A 26,297-nucleotide genomic window follows, 5' to 3' on the forward strand; every position below is an offset into this window, starting at 1 on the left:
GATGATTACAATCCTCGGGGTGGCGGCTTTCCTGTTCATTCTCACAAAGGGGTGTCGGAGTTCCAACAAGACAGGACGTACACAAAATGCACGCAAATCCAGGAAAATGGGTGTAAAAACCTTGTCGGTGGAAAAGGAATCACCTTAAGAACAACAATAGTTTCAATACTAAGATATATATTAACCGGAACGGAATGTTACAGAATGATTACCATAATTTAATTTCACTTTTCTTTAAATAACGAAGAAATAAAAAAGTAGCATTTATTTAATAGTGTTCATTTGTTTTAATTTTAAAAATTTTGAAACTAGCGATTCATCAGTTATTCCTATTAATATTGGATAACATAGTCTTACCAAATAAAAAAAACAAAATCATTTTGGGGTAGAATTTTCTAATTTTTCTGTTAATATGCATATCTTGTCCTTTTTAGCGTAACTGTATATTTAAATGCTTGTACATATGTGAATAGAATATCATTTTGAAAGGTCCCCGAAACTGGTCTCCCGAAACTGACTTGAAGCATAAAGTTGCCTTTATTTACGACATTAAACTGAAGATAAGTGTAAACGGATGACAGTCAAAATTAAAGACATGTTATGATGAAATGTTATGAATAATAGATTTATCCAATGAAAATTTAAAGAAAAACGTCGTGAAATAATTTATTGGTAAATGTTCTTGATAAAACATAACAAATTTAAATAGCAAACAACCAATTCAAACTAATTCAAATATATAACCAAATTGTCTGATATTTTAATTGTGATTGAATATCATCTCATACAATTAAATTAATATGTCAGAATTAACTACAGTGTCATGGCTAAACATACATACAAATTTTTCTAGTTTCAGACACATGCTGATATTCCTTCGAATATTGATTCTATGTAAATAATAGCAAATTATATACAATGTTCGTTAACAGAGCCACGTTGGCTGAGTCCAAACTTAAAATATCCTCTTTTACATGTAGGTCACAAAATCTTAATTAGGTCATGAAAGACAATGGTGCATTCATTTAGTTTACATTTTTCAACAATGGCTAACAGAATTGCACATATATTCATAAAAGACATTTTCATCGTATAAAATCCTACAAAAATATCAATAATCTCCGCGGTCAAGAAACGAGACGTGAATAAGAACATAAGAAAAAGATGCGCAACCTTGTGACCTTGAGGTGTCCGGAAGTGACGCTGGCAGTTCCTGTCTTCACAGCGGGTGGTCTGTCGAGCAATATACAATGGTCAGGTTATTATAATTTGACTACAAGTTTAAATTCAATTGACAATTATTCAAACTTCGAGAAGTTTATCCTGCCATAAAGAAAACTCTATAACACTGAACAGTTATGACACTATGCAAAAAATACATGTAAAAGTTGCTAAACTATATAACACTGTTCTGTATGTCACAGTATGATTTACAATGTGTCTAAGCTATTCAAAAGTTTTTTTGAAAGATATCTTTACTACTATATTAAAATAATAGACTCGATTTTTTGGGCTACCGAGAAATCGGATGAGTACTGTCTGTCTTTAGTTTTATATATTTTAAACATCATTGGTACTTGAAGATTACCAATTTGTTTTTATTTTTTCTCAATCAAGCTTCGCTAATTAATAATCAAAGAAAATTCCTTTTAAAAATCCGGAAATCTTCTTAATATTTTGGATTTTACAATCTTGCGAATGCGCATTACATTCATGCTAAATCATAGGAGGCTCTTTACTTATGTTTCCAAAATATCACATTTTTATGGATAAACTCAGAAACATTCTTACAAATACGTGTAAATTTTCATTGAAAATTTGTCATATAACACTAACTCGATGCATTTAATATGAAAAATCCCGAGAGTTCCGAATGTCGACATGGTGTGTAAATTCAAAGCGAGGAAAAAAGTCTGTTAAAAGTGTTGACTTCTTCATTAGTATGAATTAAATTTTTAGATGAAAGATATTTACAGCCTCAAAATTGTTTTTGTGAATAATTTGACTGTTATTGTCCAAAATCGTTTCGGAGTTATGCTAATTTTGGCTACATTTATACAGGGACGTATATACGTCCCTGATTTATACGAGTGTACCTATCGGAGGCGTTTTAACTGTGGTGAAAGCCCGTCCCGAGATTTTTCAGTTAGATTTTTCTAACTAAGCAGAGTGTAGTGAAATTAATAGAATTATTGTAGGCTTAAAGCTTGGTTATGTAAATGTCAAAAATACAGCGGCGTGTCGATGTATCTATTTCGTAAATGCCCGATATCATAAGTTATATGCCAACCCGTGCACGCACGGATCAAAGTCTAGTATTAGTTAAATGACCATTTGATCTGTCATTAAATCTATAGTTATGTCATGCATAAGGAGACAATAATATGAACATAATCGTCTCAGTTTAAATGGCTTCATGTCAAACTCAGGTCAGGCGTTTATGGTTCTATTTTTTTGGGGAACTTTGATCTTTGTTGAAACACTTAATGCTCAAGAACATTTTCACAAGCTCTCATATTTCAAAATGATTTTTATGAAATATAGTAATAGTTTAAATTCGTTCTTGTTATCTCAGTAATTGGGATGTCGACCTTGTTTACAATGTGTATGAATTTAATCCAAGCATAGCTGATGTCAAATCAAAACCTTCCAAATCTCTATTTATAACAGAGACAATGGTGAATTTTGATATTACCTAACCGGGATTTGATTAGTAGAAAGGTTTTTAATTCAATGAAGGATGATAAGATGACGTCACAAGGCAATTATCTGCCGTAAAGATAAAACGTGGAAGTTATAATTAGGTGTTAATCGTGAACGAAGTATTCTCAGATCTAATTATGGAACTTTTAAAAAGCTGTCGACACCTTTCTGTCTTTTCTCGGAGACGCTCGCTTGATATCTGTGTGCATAATTCATGATTACAACCACGAGATTTACTGAAAACTTCTCTATCTGAGATATTACACTGTAACTTTTTGCCTTTGTCTTCTATTCTGTACACGTTCATCATTTGTCAAAGAAGACATGGCAAAAACGAAATTCCAACCGACTCCTGACATTTACTGAGAAAATGATAAATACCATTATTTTGCCGAAGATTTTTCTTCTAAAACGGGAAGAATATTGACAAGAGAAATTACACCTATTATACGTGATTTCCTTGATGGAATCTGGATTTTCTGTTAGTTTTGCCCATGAGTAATCTCTTTTGTCAGAAAAAAAAACCCCGATTCCAGTATTTCTTTTTAAGGAACTTGACTCTGCATTATCATAAATTGATCCAATTTTCTGATATATCATTGACCAAAATACCCGATAGTATGAAATAATACGGTTTTTTCCTCGAATGAATGTATTTTTTTTTTATTATGACTTGATAGTCTCTAACCATTTACGTTGTTTTGTGTGCTTCTACATACACTTATCAATGGACATCTGGGATATAATGACGAGGTGAACTTGGAATCCACACCATTGTTTACGCCTATTGATTTTAATTTCCATTAGAGAAGGCAGGTAACAGTCTGGTGACATCAATAGCTTGACGATTATTTCAAATGACATCAGCGTACTTTGGTACAGAAGTTGTCAAAATGTCCAATAGGTGACTTCCATACTCCATCGTTTCACAACACTCTGATATTTAAGCTGTTGTTGCGAAATAACTGTTCAATAGTCGGTGTATGTTACAAGTAATAAAAAGCCAAGCCCCATTCCCATAAAATATTTCCTTGCGTGTGGATTGATAATAATTTTTAACCTCATGCTTTTAAATATGGCGGAACTACTGATGAACATGTACACATATTATGAAATGGGATATATAATTTCCTTATCAAGTAGATTTTAGATATGAGTGATGAACAGTCTTTTTCGATTTAATACCTAAATCAACGTTCTTTAAGATTATTTCCAAAAACAAGCATAAAACATGGGAAGCATTATCCATAACTTACCAGAATGTTTCGTTACCAGATAATTGAAAACACGTCGTTGTTGAGATATAACACAGGAATAATGATTGCCAATAGCAGTCTTTCTTACAACTTTCGGACAGTTTTTATCACAGTATGCCTTTTTCGACGAATCAATCTTTTCAGGATTGTCAGAATGTTATATGAAAAAGTTATTTGCACGAATTGATATATATCATACTTCTTCTTGGCCTAATTTTCGGTCTAAAATGGCTAAAGGACCAACCGGTCCCTGAAAACCACCCCCGTTGGACACCCCTCCCCCTCCTCCTCCTCTTTGAGATGTTTCCCAAAGTTGCTTTTGCATCATTGCTAGCGAAATTTTGTTTGCATTTAAGAAATCCCGCATGGAGATCATTTCGTCAGAGTTCCTGCGGCCCTCGGAATCACTGTCCGGTTCCACTGTGACGCTGTGCGCCTTGGTGGAGCCGTTGGATTTAGAATGTCGTTGGAGATGGCCTGGAGTGATTGCATTTCTACGTCCCGTAGACTTCTTCGGTCGACGCCTACATCGACAGTTCATTTTTTGAATCAGCCAATTCAAAAACTGTTTGATTACAATGGATGTAACGTTGAATAGACTGTATATACAACAGCACCCAATCACAATGAAGATAAAATTCCCTATTCGATACAACTGTACATAATCGTAGTCTGATTTTTGACTAACCACTAAATCACCGAATCCAATCGTGGCGAACGTCACAAAACAGAAATATATTGCATCAAAGTAGGTCCAGTTCTCTACCGGGTGGTACATGGCGGATGCACAGCAAGCAACGATGATGGCTCCCAGGAGCAGAATCAGCATCACCCAGTACACCGAGGGCTTCCACGTGTCCAAGTGGTCGTCATCAGACGTCTGGGACGACCTTCGGTCTCTTGAGTCACGTGACCCGTTCCCTCCGGACTTTCTTCTCATCTCCCGTTCGTGAACAGCACGAAGGATGTAAGCAAGGAATGTTATAATTCTCTCCAAAAAAAGGTTGAAAAATAAAATAGCACTGGCACAACCAAAGAATCCATAGAATATTAGTACAATCTTTCCAGGAACGGTCCTTGGGGTTGTCATTCCAAATCCTAAAAGATATCATGAAATAAGTATTAATATCTTTGCAGCATAAAACCATACATGGCTCTCTCGAATTTAACATTTTGTTTTGGATTTTTTTTTGTCATACTGGCTTTGTTAAGATGACTGATTTTCCACGATGAAAGTTGTTTTATGTGGTTTGTTTTATCCGAGATAACTTTTTTTCTCCATAGTCCTAAAGAAAACACATTTAGATAGGTTTTTCGTATTTTGGGGTTGTTTTTGAAAAGGGGAAAAAGGGGGAAAAAGTTAACATTTAAAAGCAGTATAAAAGGTGAATATACTTTTCATTGAGTAAAAAAGGAGGGTCACGCATGTACAACATTTTTAAAATGTTGATCAGATAAATGATTTAAAAACTAATTGGATGTAAGTTAAAGGGATCACATGGAAACACTACAGCTAAACTGGAGCCAACAGCAATATGTAAACTACTATTTCTTATTATTCAGTCATTGAGAAATGCATCGAAAACTATTTAGCTATAATGACCAAGAAATCTATCTTTTTCTTTACGAAACGTGACAAGAATTTAATGTCCTCTGTTTTGCTTCTCTTATCGATACCGCCGATACCATGATCTCAAAAATTCAGATTTTCTGAATGTATTTCTTGAAAGAGCTATCAGAAGCCTACATGATAAGGGCCATCGGTCGATCACACGGTCAATCCCGGGGGAGGACCTTACACTGGGAGAACCCTTGTTGTTGGGGGTGATTTACTATGGGAACCGTATTTAATGTTATTTTTGTGATATCACTGATGTTATTTCACTGACGAAATGAGCAATGATTCAGCTGGAATGATATGCTTTGGGACACTGAAGTTCAGTAAACGACCGCCGGCCTCCGATCTAGTTTCCTGTACGTGTAATGAGATACTATAAGGATTGTTTGCGGTAGAGGAATCAGTTTTCGAGTAAATATGTATAAGATTTAAGTAAAAAAATCTTTAAATCGTTGCGTCTTATACGGAGTGTAAAGATTACGCAATGTGCACTAGAAAATTGTAATTAACTCAACATTATTCTATGGTGGGTTGTAAATAATTCATACACATTGACAGCATCATAATAGAATAGAAACTATTCATGGATGCGGCAAAGAAAGCAATATAACCAGTAGTAAGATCTAATTAAATTGTATCAAAGGGTAAAATATAATAATTAAGAACATTTCGAATTCTACAGAGAGGACCAAAGCATTTCCTCCTTATTTTAAAACCAAACCTTCTTTGTAATTAATACGTTTTATACTTTTCCTTCCTAAAAACATTTGATGATTGTGATTATATCCTTAACATATTTTTTTCATTTAAATTTTATCCTCTCTAGTAATGTCAAAGTGCATGTACTTCTTTATATAAAAGCCTAGAAAAAAGCCTATAGCTTTGTCTTTATACAAGATTACGGCAAGAAGGGGGGTTTCAAAGAATTTGATTTTTTTACTTTGGGGGGGGGATATTTGTTTTTCTTTGGTGGAGGGGGATATATTCTTTTCTTGCAAGGTATAAGTAAATCGCAGTATAAAAGAATACGAGATAAAAAATATTCCAAAAGCAAACGACACGACATGTTTTACACACCACAGGTGTAATCAATTGTATCGGGTGTCAACTGACGACATTTACTGATGTCTGTTGTTGGAAACGTTCATTAAAGAAGGAAAGGTTCATTAGACATAAATCAATTATTAATTTAAAAAATACCCAAAGTCTGACTAGTTTTAATTTAATTATTGCCACAAAAACAAGTAAAAATGGGCGGTGGTCAGGTCACTTATAATGATTTTATTCCATGATGTAGGCCAGTCTATAACAAAGAAGTAGCTACTCGCATAGTACTGTAAAATCGTTGTGTTCTGCTGACTGTCTTTTATATACAATGTACATCGTCATGTACTGCGACATGTCAATAAAGGAGGAATTAAAAGACGAGCATGTTATAAAAGGGGTTTACTATATATACAAGATAAGCACCATAAAATATAAAATAGCTCCATCGATTTCAGTTATGATGGAATCAGCAGTCCTTATGGCTCAATCCGCGCTTCTACTGCGTCAACACGCCATTAATATTCCATTCCTGCTTAAAGTACCGACAGAGACTGACTTGCACCTATTTCAGACGCATTTCTTTTATAATGTGTTGTCGAAATTTCTTTCCATGTATAGCTCTGATGGTCTCCATTGAAATGGCATTTATGAGATGAGTATTGGCCGAAGAATATTAAGAAAACGATAAAGTGTAAAAGTTCACTGAGGATATGTTTATCAACCAATAAATAGAGATCTCAGTCTGCTACATAATGCATCATTAAAGCAGCGTTCCTGTCTTTGAGATTTGCAAAATCCAGCAATCAACGCCAGTTTTCGTTCGCTTTTGCAAGAGCAAAGGTACCTCGAGTTTTCCATGATGTGAACACCTATGAGGTTCTCAGACACGAAAGAGAGAAAAAGTTTTCTACTTATTATCAACGACAATAATGAATACAATTTTTCTTAAGTGGATTTCGACGAGCAAAGATTTATCGATAAAGATACTATATATTATGCACAATTGTTCACAAGATAGGTAAAAGATACGATTCTGTGGAGTAAGATCCTTTTACCGAGAGTTTATAGTCTGAAAGTAAAATTATTTGATCAATGTTACCTAATCAATCACATTAACTGATATTGGTGGTTTCAAAACCTATAAGAATTTTAGTCCGTTTTGGGGTGAAAAAAATTGTCATTTTCTAGTTTGATATAACATCGCATACACACTTAAGTCAATGATTGGGTAGCTGTACTTTCATCTCAAAGACAATGAAAGCTTAAGAATTTCCAAAACCTGATATCAAATATAATATTTCCAAAGAAATTTGATTCATAACCTAAAAAGCTTGAAATTTCGTGTCACCAAACTTTCGGAATAAGCATTCAAACTGAAATCGATGACATAGTTTTGAATTTGGATACTAATTTGATGTGCACTGTTTATTTTAGAAGAACAATGGCCCTTTCACGAATCCTATGACTGGTTTAGCAATTATTGTCTGACGAGACCTAAGTTACTTAACAAGTTTTGTCCAATTTCATACCGATTCACAAAAACAGAGAATCCAATAAATGTTTTGTTCAACGGAAAAATAGATTTGTCGTGTTATTACGGAGTCGAAAATAAATGTGCAAATATAATTATGGGTATAGCCATTTCGACAAAGGGTTATGATGCAGTTATTTGGCATGCCTATTGATTTACCAAAATACAATGAGTCCACGTGTATTACTGGAGGATTACTAGGTAGACAGTATTTATTGCTGTACAGCACCGGCTGAAGCCGCTCAATGTCTGGGTAACAAAGAGAGAATGCGAAAATGTCGTGGACACTTACTCAAATATGTTTAACTGTCCAATATGGTCGCGTATATCGCCTATGTAGAAGCTCCTTCGTACAGTTCGGTTTAAATAACAATTTTTGTTTGTTTTGTGTGAATACACTCTTTTGCATTCAACCTTCAAAATAATGTTTTGTTGACATAAATATCTTGTCTGTTGACAAGCAAAGATTTTTTTTTTTGATTTGCATTTTACCTTTATTGATTTGCGAATAGTTTGCTTCGACTTGCCCTTTATCGTTATTCAGTCTGTAGTTGTAGTTTTTTTCCGATTTGGCATGTAAGTCATTTTCTTTAATCTATTTTATATGCTATTTACGTTAATTTTGTATGTGCATGACACTTTTCCATGTCGACATACAGTTCCGTTATATAACGTGAAACAATTGTACAGGCACCACAAAACAGGAAGATCTGTAGGTAGATAGTTTGATGACCAACCGTTATTTACGCGCTTAATCCCGAAAGGAAGTGATGTTTTATTATCAATGATATCAGCGGATAGGTTAACGTAACAACAAATTTAGTTTTACTGAGATCATTTCCTTTCTTCGGTATCGATATGTTTCAAAACATTTGCAAGATTTAAACACACAACCGTATACATTAAACAGATATATTTATATTCCACATATTTTTTGCGTGTAAAGTGTGTTGAAGGCTACGGCAGTTATAACACTGCAATGCACACAGGGTACTCAAAGGTTAAAATGACGAGTTTTATTATGACGTCACAAACGTTGAACGCTGTAAACTGCAAATAACAAGCGAAAATCAAAGTTCACGCTTGTGGCTGTTACCGTGGGTCTTCCATTAATTTGAACTTACCCTTAGGATAAGATAGGAATTTTAACGTTTGAATCACAGCAGACAAGGCATGAAGTTAAAAAAAATGTAAATATAAGCATTTATCATGATTTTTTGAAGTATACAGTCTCATCACTGCAGCGACGTGTGCATACAAATTGAGTAACGCGCGTTACTCAATTTGTATGCACACACCTCTGCAGTTATGAGATTGTATACTTCGAAAAATAATGATTCAATGCTATAATGAATATCATGCTCTTTGTCTTCTACCCAAACAGCATCACAAACATTTGCCTTTGTTCTGCGTATTACATGTGACAATGTTTTGTATTCAACAAATACAACAATGGAAGCGGTAGTGCGATGGTTACAGCTGCATTAAAATTTTACCTCATTTTAATTGTTTAATCATTCTAATTATTATTGATAAATTTCCTAATCGAGAAGTTCATATGACAACTGATTGAAGTTCGATATTTGCTGATTCTGTGATTGGTTTTGATCCCATCGTTGACGATTCACCCTGAAAACGGAAGTCTCTTTCCGCAGTGGTTGAAAGGAATTCCTGCTAGAGAGCAGTCCCCATCTTATTTGATGCATAAAATTGGCGAATACGTGATCACTTATCCGAAGATCAATGACAATACTATGTCCCTACAAAGTCGACAACAAAATGACATTAAAAACTGACAAAGCTTTGATATTCAAACACAACAAGGAAGCTATTGTTTTGGTCCTTCGCCCAAATCAAAACCATTGATTCATCGGTGCATTTATTCTTATGTTGTCTGGTGTTATATGCACAGATTAAACATTGCAAGATGTTTATAAAATGTGTAACATTTGTTAATTAATTTTTTTTACCCACTGACCCTAAGTAAAATTTGGCGCACGGTCATTAAACCAGATGTTTGAGGGTATCCCAGTAGAACGCTAACTAAATTACAGAAATCGCCGAAGACGTCATTGTCGGGAAATGTGAGAAGGCAGCAGGAATATCAGTCCGACGCTTCATTTCATTAAGGAATTCGAGTTACTTTCGTACGGTAGAAGCAAGCGTCTTGTGTACTATAGGGAGTCCCGCTGGTTCTAAACACGGACCAATAATTCGCCACGGTCATGTACGCTATTACACAAATTGTCTGTGTTCACGTTTATTGAAAATAAAGAGCATCGCCGTCCGCTCAAGGGTCCATTATCACCTAATGGAGTTAGTATGGCGGAGTGACGAGGCATCCTTCTAGAAAGAAGCTCGACGGCTTGTTTAAAGCTCTTGTTGGAAATAAGAGAAACAATAACTTAGTGCTGTTTTGTACTTTGGTAGGTGATAAAAATGAATGAGGCGGACTTTCTGTGTATATTGCAGAAAATTATTGTTCATTATGGTACGAACTATCTTAAACCTCTATAATACTATAACTGGCTGGCAAACACATTATTTTTTTATCACTCCGAACCAAGGCGTTCATGCTGCTAACTGAAGTATGAATTATTGACATAGACATAAAAGTAGCTACTCTCAACTCTACGTATTAAAGACTGGCGACGTTTATTATTTTGGCTCATAATGTGTAAAAGATGCCGGTATTCCCATGCAAGGATCATGCAATTCCTGTTTATACATAAGAAACAATATTACGGACACCAATCCATATACCGTAATATATATTGATTTAAACAGCATGTCCTTTTTTGGCCAATTTAAATCAACAAAACCAACTTTTTGTGAAAGTAATTCCTTCGTATCCTTTATTCTTCTGTTAAAGAAGATGGGGGAATAAGATGGCGTAACAGTCCATTTGGTTTAGTGGTAAAATACAATTTCAAATTTAACATTTTTTTCAATTGAATATATTTGATATGTTATAATACAAGTTTACAAAAGGGTAATTTCTAATTATATTGAGTTTGAAATGTTTCAAACAACGATAATTAAAAAAAAATAAATAAAAATCCTTAAGTTTTGGTGGTATCGAACTCACAACCTAAAAATCCAAGTTCTGTAAGTTACTGGTGCTCTAACCACTGAGCCATTTCATTCACAACAAGGTGCGTTTTTTTTCAACAAAGCGCTTTTTTGAATGCTATATGACTATGAGACGCTGGCCACGAATTCACGGACTTGCATTATTTTTCTAGAATGTTCAATTGTTGGGCTACAAATATGACATTTTTAAAGTATAGTGGGTCATCTCTCCACATTTTTGTTAATTAAAATCGGTTTAAATGCCATTAAACCTCATATTATGACAAAAATATGGAGCTTAGACCCACTCTATAAAAGAAAAGGTATTGAAGTTATAAAAATGACTTTATTTGGAGGTTTTGACACGCATACGCCAGTTTAAATCAACCTATTGCAAGTATTTAAAATATTTAAGGGTAGCAAACCAATGTTACGTTAAATAAACATTGTTTTTAATTATTTTTTTTAAAAAAAGTATCAGATTATATGATATTTTAATTTTACAGTTTCTATTCATTCCTCATATGAGCATTTTACACGCCTTATTCACCCATTTTCTTTACTTTTGTGGTTTAAAATTTGCAGGTTGCCATAACTCCAATTTGTTGCAGATATGAGGATTTAATCGAAATCGCAAATATCATTGATGACACAGGTAGGCTGTGAAAAATAGAATATTCATTTATTTATAAACGTGTATAAAGTGCATAATTTATATGCATGCTTATTGCTCCTGGTTCTATACAAGTAAATCTATAATATTTTGAAAGTAATAATTCAAAAAACAAGTTCCACGTTTTAAATAGACACAGACGAAAAAGAAACTCTGTGGTTATAAATTGTGTTTCTTCTTTTTATGTTTATAAGTCCTACAGTCGGATAAGCCATATGCGTGTGAATGTAGATTTAAAAATGAGAAAAAGTTAACGATTACAAAAGAATGGCATTTCAGTAGCCCCTAAAGAAAACTACCCTTAGGGTTCAAAGCCAAAACCTGTAAAGGTTGTCTCGAAAAGATGGAAATCATTTTGATTTTTTTTCTAATAAGAAATGTTTTAATACACTTACATCCGAGACATAATTATTCTGTCTATTTCACTTGTTTCAAAATTATACATGTGATAAACCTAAGAATAACAAATTAAAGATATTAGCCAGGGTATTTGCTAAGACCAAGCCCCTTTCCTCTTTACTGTACACACGTGTTCATAAATAACTGTCAGTTTAGATGGTTAACCAATGTACTGTTAAATACGACAACATGTAACACGGTTGTCGACCAAGTCATGCTGTGAACATTTCAGTGACTAATGTACCCAGCAGTATAAGGACTCTCATATTTGTAACACGAATAAGTAACATTAAACTGTTAAATTCCGAGTGAAATTGGGCGAGAAATGCACGACAGTTATGAGTGTACAAAAATGTTACAATGCTAGTTCAGCAAATACTGGATTGGTAGATAAACTTATGTATAGCATAAATTGTGACTGCAATTACTTTGAACCGCTAAAACATATGCTAAATGCATGCCGAATTACTTCGAAAGAGGTGCAGAAAAAACAATAAATACATTCCTCAACAATTTCATGTCTAAATTATGTGAAAATAACACATAATGCATATCCCTAACGAACGCGCCGGAAATCGCTTTGATGTTCGTTGGCTATTATTGATCAAGGCCATAGGTAGTCGTTGTCAAGTTGCAAAAAATTTTAACAATAAAGTATAGTCATCAGAAAGAACAGCTTCAACACAGAAACAGCTTTTAGACACATTAAACGGTACAGATGCCAAATTATCTACCGTACCGTATATGTATGTACGGATGAATTACCGAAATATCTCTGTAAACATCTTAAACGGTACGTCTAAAATATCAAAAACAACTATGTAAACACCTAAAACTGGTTCGCTCCTTAGGTTTTGAGTATCTATTTGGGTCACCTCTAGTCTGAAAATTCTGCATCATATATGAATTCTAGTAGTATATTTATATTTTACAATGTCAAATAAACTATATTGAATAAAATTGTTTTTAAAAAATTACATTTTTACAGAGTTAAGTAAGGGACTTTATTTTGTGGCGAAAGGTTTTCAAGAAGAAAATGAACATAACTCACTAATTTTAGAGAACTGTTACTTTAGCTTCCTAAATTTTAGGGCAGACCAAACTTCTAGACAGTTTGTGTATTACGATATATTCATGATGTTCTAAAAACATATTTAAACAATATTTTGATATTTCTATCGATATTTTTTGGCATATTTAGCTTATATTTCATAGAAATTAAGAACAAAATAACTCCAATTTTTGCCTTAAATTAGCTTATTTCATGCTATATCTCAAATTTTTGAGATGTGACCCTTATTTACTTACTTATTTTACTTTTAAATGAGACATTAAATGTATTTCTATTTGTATGCAAAGTTTTGAAAAGATGACATTACTATAATTTTTTTATTTGCGTTATAATTTGATTGCTCCAAAATTTTGTAACATCTGTTGTTAAGTTCATTATGTACTTGCCTTTGAAGCTACCAGTAAACCAAGAATTTTCAAACTTTGACTTAAAGTTTACTTTTATATTCACTACATGTGTTCAACTTCATACTGTATTAAAATCATAACTAAATGATAGTTCAAACTAAAAATATTTGTTTGATTTCTTCAAATTATCAATTTCTATGTCAAATTTTAGCAAATATTTCAGGAACATTATCATTTCTGTTTGGGGCCCTATATTTCCAAAAAATGGCATGTGACATGGGTCACAAATAAATAAATGAACATTTTAGGTCATCATCTTTATATCCAAGTGGTTTCCGGATGATTGACATTACTATTATTTCAGGTGCCAACCTCCTTAAACGGTACGTCTAAAATACCAAAAACAACTATGTAGACCCCTTAAATGGTAAGTCTAGAATACCAAAAACAACTATGTAGACCCCTTAAATGGTAAGTCTAAAATACCAAAAACAACTATGTAGACCCCTTAAATGGTAAGTCTAAAATACCAAAAATAACAATGTAGACACCTAAAATAACTTCTAAAATACAAAAGACTTTGTAGACACCTTAAACGGTTCGTCTAAAATACCAAAAACCAACTATGTAGACACATTAACGGTACGTCAGAAATACAAAAAAACTACGTAGACACCTTTAACGGTACGTCTGAAATACCAAAAAACAACAATGTAGACAACTTAATTGGTACGTCTAAAATACCTAAAACCAACTACCTAGAAACCTTAAACGGTGCGTCTAAAATACCAAAGACAGTACTGTAGACACCATAAATGGTACGTCTAAAATACCCCAAAACAACTATGTAGACACCTTAAACGGTTTGTCTAAAATACCTAAAACAACTACGTAGACACCTTTAACGGTTTGTTTAAACTAGCCAAAAACAACTACTTAGATACCTTAAAAAGTACGTCTTAAATAAAGCAACAGATACAACTCTTGTCTTTAGTTTGTTGCCACTGAGGGGACAAGATTCACAGTGTAGACCGAGGCTTTGTCGGGTCCTAGACCTCGAATCTTGGCCCTTGTTAAAGTTTCACTACCTCACACGAGTATATAATGAATAATTATCTCTCTTGTATCAATTTCGAAAAACAGTGTCCGAAAACTTTCTGTTATGACGTTTAAAAAACACTTTCGTTTTATCCCTCTGCGTGCTTGTTATAATGTAAGAAAAGGAGAGAGCATACGATGTTTAAGTTTTACAGCGGTATAGTAATATACAGTGTAAGTAAGAAAGAAAAAACACACTGCTGTATCACACTAAACAAATCGATTTCATAATGCGAAAAAATAAGATAGAATATGTCTTTGGACAACTCAAAGAGATAACAAGGTTTAATGTGTCTGTAGACAACTCGTAGAGATAACAAGGTTTAATGTGTCTGTAGACAACTCATAGAGATAACAAGGTTTAATGTGTCTGTAGACAACTCATAAAGATAAAAATATTTAACGTGTCTGTGGACAACTCGTAGAGATAACAAGGTTTAATGTGTCTGTAGACAACACATAGAGATAACAAGGTTTAAGCTGTCTATGGACAACTCATAGAGATAACAAGGTTTAATGTGTCTGTAGATAACTTATAGAGATAACAGGGTTTAATGTGTCTGTAGACAACTCACAGAGAAAACAAGCTTTAATGTGTCTGTAGACAACTCATAGAGATAACAAGGTTTAATGTGTCTGTAGACAACTCACAGAGATAACAAGGTTTAAGCTGTCTATGGACAACTCATAGAGATAACAAGATTTAATATGTCTGTAAACAGCTCAGGTTTAAGCTCTCTGTAGAAAACTCATTGAGATAACAAGGTAAAATTGTCTATAGACAACTCATAGAGATAACTAGTTTTAAGCTCTCTTTAGACTCATAGATAACAAGCTTTAATGTGTCTGTAGACAACTCGTTGAGATAACAAGCGTTAATGTGTCTGTAAACAACTCGTAGAGATAACATGGTTCAATGCGTCTGTAGACAACTCATAGAGATAATATGCTTTAATGTGTCAGTAGACAACTCGAAGAGATAACAGGGTTTAATGTGTCTGTGGACTACTCATAGAGATAACAAGGTTTAATGTGTCAGTAGACAACTCATAGAGATAACAAGGTTTAATGTGTCTGTAGACAACTTATAGAGATAACAGGGTTTAATGTGTCTGTAGACAACTTATAGAGATAACAAGGTTTAATGTGTCTGTAGACAACTCGTAGAGATAACAGGGTTTAATGTGTCTGTAGACAACTCGTAGAGATAATATGCTTTAATGTGTCAGTAGACAACTCGAAGAGATAACAGGGTTTAATGTGTCTGTGGACTACTCATAGAGATAACAAGGTTTAATGTGTCAGTAGACAACTCATAGAGATAACAAGTTTTAATGTGTCTGTAGACAACTTATAGAGATAACAGGGTTTAATGTGTCTGTAGACAACTTATAGAGATAACAAGGTTTAATGTGTCTGTAGACAACTCGTAGAGATAACAGGGTTTAATGTGTCTGTAGACAACTCGTAGAGATAATATGCTTTAATGTGTCAGTAGACAACTCAATGAGATAACAAGGTTTAATGTGTCTGTAGACAACTCGTAGAGATAACAAGGTTTAATGTGTCTGTAGACAACTCATAGAGATAACAAGTTTTAATGTGTCTGTAGACAACTTATAGAGATAACAGGGTTTAATGTGTCTGTAGACAACTCGTAGAGATAATATGCTTTAATGTGTCAGTAGCCAACTCAAAGAGATAACAAGGTTTAATGTGTCTGTGGACAACTCATAGAGATAACAAGGTTTAATGTGTCAGTAGACAACTCATAGAGATAACAAGTTTTAATGTGTCTGTAGACAACTTATAGAGATAACAGGGTTTAATGTGTCTGTAGACAACTTATAGAGATAACAAGGTTTAATGTGTCTGTAGACAACTCGAAGAGATAACAGGGTTTAATGTGTCTGTAGACAACTCGTAGAGATAATATGCTTTAATGTGTCAGTAGACAACTCAATGAGATAACAAGGTTTAATGTGTCTGTAGACAACTCGTAGAGATAACAAGGTTTAATGTGTCTGTAGACAACTCATAGAGATAACAAGTTTTAATGTGTCTGTAGACAACTTATAGAGATAACAGGGTTTAATGTGTCTGTAGACAACTCGTAGAGATAATATGCTTTAATGTGTCAGTAGCCAACTCAAAGAGATAACAAGGTTTAATGTGTCTGTAGACAACTCGTAGAGATAACAAGGTTTAATGTGTCTGTAGACAACTCATAGAGATAATAAGGTTTAATGTGTCTGTAGACAACTCATAGAGATAACAGGGTTTAATGTGTCTGTAGACAACTTATAGAGATAACAAGGTTTAATGTGTCTGTAGACAACTCGTAGAGATAACAAGGTTTAATGTGTCTGTAGACAACACATAGAGATAAAAAGATTTAATGTGTCTGTAGACAACTCATAGAGATAACAAGGTTCAATGCGTCTGTAGACAACTCATAGAGATAACAAGGTTCAATGTGTCTGTAGACAACTCATAGAGATAATAAGCTTTAATGTGTCTGTAGACAACTCATAGAGATAATAAGCTTTAATGTGTCTGTAGACAACTCGTAGAGATAACAAGGTTTAATGTGTCTGTAGACAACTCATAGAGATAACAAGGTTTAATGTGTCTGTAGACAACTTATAGAGATAACAGGGTTTAATGTGTCTGTAGACAACTCGTAGAGATAACAAGCGTTAATGTGTCTGTAGACAACTCATAGAGATAACAAGGTTTAATGTGTCTGTAGACAACTCACAGAGAAAACAAGGTTTAATGTGTCTGTAGACAACTCGTAGAGATAACAGGGTTTAATGTGTCTGTAGACAACTCATAGAGATAACCTTGTTTAATGTGTCTGTAGACAACTTATAGAGATAACAGGGTTTAATGTGTCTGTAGACAACTCGTAGAGATAACAAGGTTTAATGTGTCTGTAGACAACACATAGAGATAAAAAGATTTAATGTGTCTGTAGACAACTCATAGAGATAACAAGGTTCAATGCGTCTGTAGACAACTCATAGAGATAACAAGGTTCAATGTGTCTAAAGATAACTCATAGAGATAATAAGCTTTAATGTGTCTGTAGACAACTCATGGAGATAATAAGCTTTAATGTGTCTGTAGACAACTCATAGAGATAACAGGGTTTAATGTGTCTGTAGACAACTCATAGAGATAACAGGGTTTAATGTGTCTGTAGACAACACATAGAGATAAAAAGATTTAATGTGTCTGTAGACAACTCATAGAGATAACAGGGTTTAATGTGTCTGTAGACAACTCATAGAGATAAAAAGATTTAATGTGTCTGTAGACAACACATAGAGATAAAAAGATTTAATGTGTCTGTAGACAACTCATAGAGATAACAAGGTTTAATGTGTCTGTAGACAACTCGTAGAGATAACAAGGTTTAATGTGTCTGTAGACAACTCGTAGAGATAACAAGGTTTAATGTGTCTGTAGACAACTCATAGAGATAAAAAGGTTTAATGTGTCTGTAGACAACTCATAGAGATAACAAGGTTCAATGTGTCTGTAGACAACACATAGAGATAACAAGGTTCAATGTGTCTGTAGACAACACATAGAGATAACAAGGTTCAATGTGTCTGTAGACAACACATAGAGATAACAAGGTTCAATGTGTCTGTAGACAACTCTAAGAAGGATTCTATGGATAAAAAAAAGATTAAAGATAAAACAGTAGTATTCATTTAGTCATTTTTTTTTTAAATCATCTCTAATACGGTTGTCTCATACCGCGGGATTGCTTGTAATTTTTTCTCTGCTGAAAAATCGATGTAATTTGCAGAAAATAAAACAAAGTATTCCTGCTGATGCACTATTCTCGGGTAAGCTTTGGATAACTGACAAACTACATTAAATGCAAATGAATCTGTCTGAATGATAAAAGAAAATGTTCGCAGTTAAAAAAAAAACCCGACCAATGTCATCTGAAAACTTCTCAGCCAGAGCCGTATTGACAATCATTTTATAGTGTTTATTGTTTATTGACTCTTTTCATAACCTTAATACTTTTTAAATAGAAAATGTATATTGAAATAATCACCCAACTAAACCTCGATGGTCTCTAATTATCTTTTTACCATTGCCTCGCCCTTCGGTAACTAAACTAAACATTGGCCCAATAGAGATAAACAGTGTTATTTGTTAACAGGCATGTGATGAAGCTAGACCTAGAATCGGTTTAAGCAAAAAAGTAATTTCTCCGTAACATGCAAAACTACCATCGGGAAAAAAAGAACTCTTTACTGTGAATGAACATATTGTATGCGGACTTGAAGTTAAATGTTCACATTCCGGACGTTTCATTAAAGCGGTACCAATGAAAACATGTTTTCAAATGTTAGAAGAAATTGATGCTGTAATTGGATTTTACAAAATAATTTTTTTTAAATTCAATTTCTTAAACATGCTTGAATGTTGCGTATAAGTTTTTGTGCATTGATCATAAATTTATTCTAAGGCAATGAAAACGTGAGTAAATGAAACTGTTCATTTCAAAGCAGAGAGAACTGAGATTGTGCAAAACATGGATCTTAAGAGGAAGTAATTAAAGAAAACGAAGAAACACTCGTAACCGAGCCTGACCAATATGTAAGGACATCATCATCGACCGCGTGGCTCAAGAAGTCCAAATTGCCATGCATTTATCCTCATTTCACAAACCAAGCATCTGCTCGAAGCTTTGCGAGCATGCAATTATTCTCAAAGACCTCTTATCTTGACACGCGGAGCTGTTGAAAAGATTGAGTTCTATTGATTTCTAGTCAAAGCAAGAGCAAACACTAAAAGTGACTCGATAACAATTTAGAAGATGTTGCTGGACAAGTTAAGGACAGATTTTTTCCTTATTTCAACACTGGATATGCAGTATCTTTCACTTCACAGGCAAAGAGAAGCATTAAGCTACAAGTTCTTAGAAGAAGCTGTTGAACGATGCATAAGTCTTCAAGAAATGAAGAGGCTTAGCCATCAGCTAGGTCAAGACGACTTGTTTCTGCAGCAGAGAATTATGTAATAAGAAATCAACACACCTAGCATTCTCGTAACGGTAACCGTGCAAGTAAACCAAAGTTCCTTTTTTTTTTTATTTCGATTAAGTCCAAAGATTGATCGATAGTCTTATGCTTGAACGATAGAAAACTGGCTTGGTCAGCGGTTTCTTGGAAACATGCGGAATGGGCGCCTTCCTTTTGTCGCAAACATTCGAGCACTTGTCTTTGGTATTGAACATTATCATTCTGGCCATCCTTCGGTTCAGATCCTCCATCACAAAGAAATTATGCCTGCTTCTTAAGATCTGTTAATAATTAGAAGAGACTTACTGTGTATCGAGTTTCTGTAAACTTGGAATTTCAAAGCCGCAGTAAGAATAGAAAGGATGCACTTGAATGTTCAGTCCCTTTGAGGTGTCACGTGATAAGTGAACTAATTAAAATGTGTAACTTGATCAACTGTTCTCAACGACTTCTAAGAACATCGATGTGAATTGTGAGAGGCAATAACAATTGCATTATCATTGTTATTCCTCTGGGTATATGAGACACCAATATTTGGCATTTTAACTAGGCCATTGGTCATCATAAATACTATACTACAGTAGCTATACAGCTCAGTTAGAAACCACTAACTAATAGTTTGATTAACAACTATTTTGTCATTTTATAAAGACTGCATAAATATAAATTTTTTTATATTTGAAACACGCCTGCTTATTCCCAGCATTAGTTGCCTTTCAAGTACCTTTTTACAAGCAAAAAAAAACTCTGAATGAAGGAAATTATTACCACTTTGAAAATTCAGTGCTTTTGTAAGCCAGTCCAATTTCACATTAAAAGTAAATTAATCTTTAAATATAGATAACATTTTGAGTTAATTATTATTCAGACTCAAGCAGAATGACAATGCGTTCTGGACAAATGTGAAAGTTTATGTAATGTAATGTTATATATTTCTATTATTTCATAAGCCGTCACAATGTCTATATCCATTGGAAAAAGAAGTAGTATATGCTCTCTCTATCTTTTTGCGTTTGTCATGTAATACATGTATTGAAATACAAAGTTCTGTAGCTTTTTTATAAACATAATTGCACTAGGTTACTGCGTGGTCCGGGGGTGTTGTTACCTTGTATATAATGTTCATTTCCTTGTGTGGAGTAAATATAGATTCTGTAACTGTTATAAATGTTAACTGGCATTGTATGGCATTGTAAATGTAATATATTATGTACAAGGAGGGGACATTCTAAGTTTTTTGGAACTTGTGTCAAATCCTTTTGGCATTTGTCAATAAATATAACCATTTTAACAAGAGCTTGGACATTGGATACTTGTGTTAAGCAGCAATGTGACGTAGGCCTGTCTATTTCATCGCTGGCCACTCATATATGGCCTTTTGAAATCAACAAGATTTGTCTGGCTTTTGAGCTATGACTACGCAAACGGTGTAAACGCTTGAACCAGCGTCATTTTTAACTTGTTTTGACGCAAGAAATAAATAGTTACGTCCTACTGAAAGTCCAAGGTCTTGTTAAAATGGTTCTAAATATGATCCGTGTCAAAAATGAAGGATTGTGAACCCAGAAATGGTTAAAGCGGGCTTCGCTGCAGTCCTAAATCACGCTTCTGTATTTACTACAATGTCTCACTACACTGCAATGCTTATTCATCTCTTACACGACTGAGGACAAGTGAAAATTGCAACGGTTGGTCTTAATCTTTTTATACAATAAGTTTGTTACACTAAAAAGCTTTTATAAAGTCTTTTATAAAGAATGTGCTATAGATCAGTGTTAAGATCAACAACTTTGCTGATAACTGGATTACTTTATCATTTTAACACGCAGTTTCAAATAAAATCTGCAATTCTGAGATACACCTCTTTTACCGGAAATAGAAGAGGGGATTATTGTAAAAATAAAGATATTATCAGAGTATTCAACATGCTGAAATTAGAGCGCCGTAAGTGAAAAAAAAACATGTTGTTAAATGTATGATAGCCATATTGATGAATCTCTATAATCGTACCCAATTAGTTCTTCAGTACTTTGATATAATAAAACGTATGACCAAATAGCTACATTGCTACAAAGGCTATTTAGAGGCCCATATTGAAGCAAAATTACATTATTGTCATCCTGTACAAAACTCATTTGCTATAAATTTTATACTGGGGAAACATTTCTTATAAAATGCTAATTTCATCTATCATATACATTTACGTTGCATGCAAAATTTTTATATAGGCACGTTTTCGCAGCAAAATTAATTTTAAAAAATACAGCTCATATTGCTTTAAAGTAAACTAAAGATCAACGAACAAAACTTTGTGATGTCATATTTTAGTATTAATAAAATGCATTTTTTTAAGTTCAATGATGTTCTGGTCCTAGTTTCATACCCGACAGCTGCTATCTTCATACAAGCATAAAGAATACCCTGTGTTATCTTACAGCAAGGGAATCATTTTGTATCTGTGAAAACGTAAAAATCGATATCTTATAATACACTGTCGTATTGATTTTCATTAGTAAATTTCAAGTTTATCCAATGCTACTAAATGCTAGCCTATCAGTATGCGATGTATTTTACAGGTGTCATATCTGTTTGCGATATGTTATCAAGCATTTACGCATATTTTGTGGTATAGTGTGTATAACAGTATTTTATTAATAAAATCAATATCGATATGCATGTTTACAAGGGTTCTCAAAAATCTTAATTGAATATTTTTTCCGTTCCTGATGAAATACATTTTGCGAAATCCTTTCGTTTTCATTAGAGAAAGTTTATACGAGATGCCTCGTTTTTAATAAGTTACATCTTTTCCGATTGTGTTCGAATAGCATAAGTATTTTAAAATGCAAGTAAATTTAACACCCTGTACATACTATCCTCAGCCAAGCATTTTCTTAGTAATACCGAGTCCGGCTTTAGGCGAAAACCAGAAATGATTTTCTCGCGTGGAGTCTTGTTTAATGTTGTACCAAGAACGTCCTTTGAGGACTAATTCAAATAATATCTAAAGAAGTTTCCCTTTCTTTAAATATTTCTTTGAATTAAGGCCTTGTCAACCTCGGGTTACTCTTTCTTGTGCTTTCTGACCGTAGGACATTAGACTTTCTCGTGTTAAAGAATCATTGAAGTGATATTCTGATTGGCTCTCTCACACTTTCGTGAAGAAAATCTCACCAATCACAGGAGTGCTTAGTCATACATAACACGAGCTTCATCCTATTCCTCCAAAACATAAACAATATTACTTTGTCATAGGTGGATTGATCATAATAAATATTCATCATAGTCAGTAAGAGTATGCGGGTGTTGTAAACAAAATTCGTGTGCAATACAAACTTTATCAAAGAAGATTAGTTTAGTATATAGTATTGAAGTATTAATTCAATGGCTACTCAACATACATGAATACTCATGTAATCTGAGGTGAAACAGTTTAACCTTTATCAATTATGAATCAGTATATATATATGTAAAACATACTTAAAATTGTTCAAACCCCGTTTATAAGAGTATGAACTTGGTAGCTATTTATTTCAGTTTTTTATTGTGTTTAGACTGTAAGGCTCAAGATCGTCAACAGTTTTTTTTTTCATTTGTCTGCAACATTACATAATAGAATCTCTAGATGGTTTCCTAAGACTAGTATTTTGTGCATGAAGAATGTTGCGTTTACTTGTAACCAGCATTACCTTATCGTACCGCGGTCATTTGTGAATAGGCCACAATATAGGTAAGAAAAATTGATGAAGTGTACTTGGAATTCTGACATCTCACATTTCAACAATCTGTCAGGCTGATCATTGATTAGCCAGCAAGTCAATCAGAAATCTGCCGTTTTGTAACAGTAGTCAAAACAAGGGTAATAATTAGGTATTCCATTTATATTGACGAACTGCTCGGCCATCTGAATAGATCGCCATATATTTATGAATTATCCTTAAGGCCTGACTAAGCAATTATGAAATGTCGCCGCTTGATCTTGGTACAAGCCACGGCTATAAAGAATAAAAAACTTCAAGGTATGATTAACTTTAACATCCGCCATTCGGGCATAGATTTTTCATTATGAGCTGAAAACAGAATTAGAGAGGAAGCGACAGAACATGAGAATAAAAATCACTTCACGCGGGTTGTAATATTAATCTTCATTAAATAAATGTTATACACCAGACAATTCTGAATCTACATGATAATAGTTTCTGACATAATTGCATTGAACCTTTAAAACACCACAACGTCAGTTAGACTACTGAAGTCTAGTCCCTGGGCTTGATTGAGCAAATAATTTCTGTGCAAAAATCATCCGAATGACTATGATAATGATGTCATCTTTAAAGGTTACGTGTAAACCAATTTTTCAGGAGAAGAACTCTAATCCCAGAGGTAAAGCAACACGGATCACCTTAAGGGGTCTATTTATTCTAGGATACATATTTTATTCATTCAAAAAGCTAATGCATCAATGTTTCCGTAACAAATTGCCAAGCTGTGTTTTATACTATATTAAACAAAATGGTCCAACTTAACTTAATTGGAGAAACATAAAGAAATACCGTGTAGAACTTACCTATTGTTGAAATAACTGTTCCTACAAAATAGAAGGAGCCTGAGAAATCCCAGCGGGGTCTCTTGTTGCCCACGTACCCGGCGGTCTCAGCCGCTCCATACCTCTTTAGGAGACCTTCTAACTCAGTTTTGTTAACGTCAGGGTTTCGGCTATAGAACTCCTCAAGGTAGTTTTGAAAATCCTGTTTTTCTTTTTGTTCGTTCTCTTGCTCTAGACTCATGAACAAGAATGCGCCAGCAAACATGTACAGTAAGAGGACCACAAAGAGAAGGATGAACCTGGCATTGTCTTCTCGAAGGTGGAGGAGAGTGCAGCATCCGTGCTGAGTGGGACGCGTCATGGCTGCCCTCAGCGAAACCATCGGCACTCGTAACACATTCTTCTCTCTTTTTAAAATCTTTGAATTTAATTTCACTCACATTTACATTGTTTTAATCGGAAAACCATAGGAGAACAGTTTCCCGGTTCATCACAAATATATAAAGTTTTTTATTTCCGGAAGCCATCGTTGTGATACTAGTAAAGGAAATAAAAAGCAACAGTAGGTACTTTTATCCTGTAAACAACTGATTACCGAGGCCGGGATGTTGTTGAGTAGTACCACTGGTCGAAACTTGTGTATGATTGGTCTGATCAATGGATATTAAAATTTGCTATCCGGGTATTGATTGATCGGCACCACTTCATCAGGTAGCGACGGGTCTTCAGGCTATACAGGACAATAAAAGAGTCTTTCCTGAGAGGATGGCAATCACACGGTCTCCGTATCTCCACGTAATTATTCATATATCTGCTTTGTCCATTTGTTTACGCACTGTGTTGACCGTTTCCACGGCGATCCGAAACCACTGAGCATTTCATTTTCCTCTCATCTTTTTACTTAAACGAATAAAACTTGAAGGTGCGGTTGTGTATATAAGTAGGTAGCTGGTCGGTCCATGTTTCGGTACGTAGTACTGCAGTCAATTGAAGACTAAAAGTGAGCGACACGCGCTGTCGATAGACTTCATCAGGCTTGGTCCCTGCTTATAGCGATCTCACGACTGTTAACCAATGAACGCCTTACGACAATACATACGACCAGAATAGCATTACCATGGTTATTGGAAGCAACCAAGTCACAGGTAAACAAGCCGAGAGATGGAAATAAAAACACACAGGGATGTTCTGATGCTGTTTGTATTTGCTTTATTTGTCAATATAATGACTCGGTTATTAATTACTCAAATAGAAGAACGAGGTGTTAACGATAGCTTTGCCTGTAATGAATACTATCGGCTGTGAGATGTTGAGACTTTTGTAGGTATTATGATAATGATTTTTCGTAATTAGTTGACATGACATAATATATTGCTTCTATGTAAACTTACAGGTACACAGGAACTAGCAAGTAAATCTAAAACTTCTACATGTAGTACGAGAACAAGATGAAATAGAACAATTAAATAAATTTAGGATGAATTTGTTGTTATATAACTAAGGTTAAAGTTAAATTCTATATTATAGATAAACTGGAATCTACAAAAAATAATATAACATTTAAATATGAATGGTTATCTCCATGATATGTCTAAAATAAAGAGAAAAATCAATGACCAAAGGTAGAGTGTAGACTAGTTTACAGACTAACAGATTACCAGACATTTTCCTCAAAATGTCTTCTGAACTGACCATGCGGTTTTCCAACAATCCATCCCCTTTAAAAACATATAATACTATAGCTCCAAAATGGGCAAGTAATAGGGTTTTTGTTATCAAAATATAAGATTAACTGTTTCTTTCTTTGAGAAACTATATATAAACCGGTAGTCGCAGGGAACTGAAAAGAAGTTGCAGAGTACATTTTATGTCCAAGATAAG

At 34.1% G+C, this 26,297-nt stretch overlaps 1 protein-coding gene across 1 annotated transcript; it reads right to left on the reverse strand.

Annotated features, from left to right (window-relative positions):
- Positions 1-653: 653 nt before the first annotated feature.
- Positions 654-25,521, reverse strand: LOC105348161 (potassium channel subfamily K member 13). Its single transcript, XM_011457479.4, has 3 exons — positions 24,438-25,521; positions 3,960-5,057; positions 654-1,233 (listed from the first exon to the last, which is right to left on the reverse strand). The coding sequence occupies exons 1-2, from the start codon at positions 24,796-24,798 to the stop codon at positions 4,153-4,155; spliced, it is 1,266 nt and encodes a 421-aa protein (XP_011455781.1). The 5' UTR covers positions 24,799-25,521; the 3' UTR covers positions 654-1,233; positions 3,960-4,152.
- Between the last annotated feature and the right edge of the window lie 776 nt (positions 25,522-26,297).

This window comes from Magallana gigas, chromosome 6 (assembly GCF_963853765.1).
Source record: "Magallana gigas chromosome 6, xbMagGiga1.1, whole genome shotgun sequence".
Lineage (NCBI taxonomy): Eukaryota > Metazoa > Mollusca > Bivalvia > Ostreida > Ostreidae > Magallana > Magallana gigas.

Excerpts from the sequence above, each read along its gene's own strand:
- LOC105348161 (XM_011457479.4), bottom strand. The coding sequence starts at position 24,798 with ATGGTTTCGCTGAGGGCAGCCATGACGCGTCCCACTCAGCACGGATGC. Across the intron at positions 5,058-24,437 it reads AACAGTTATTTCAACAATAG|GATTTGGAATGACAACCCCA; the intron begins GTAAGTTCTACA and ends GATATCTTTTAG.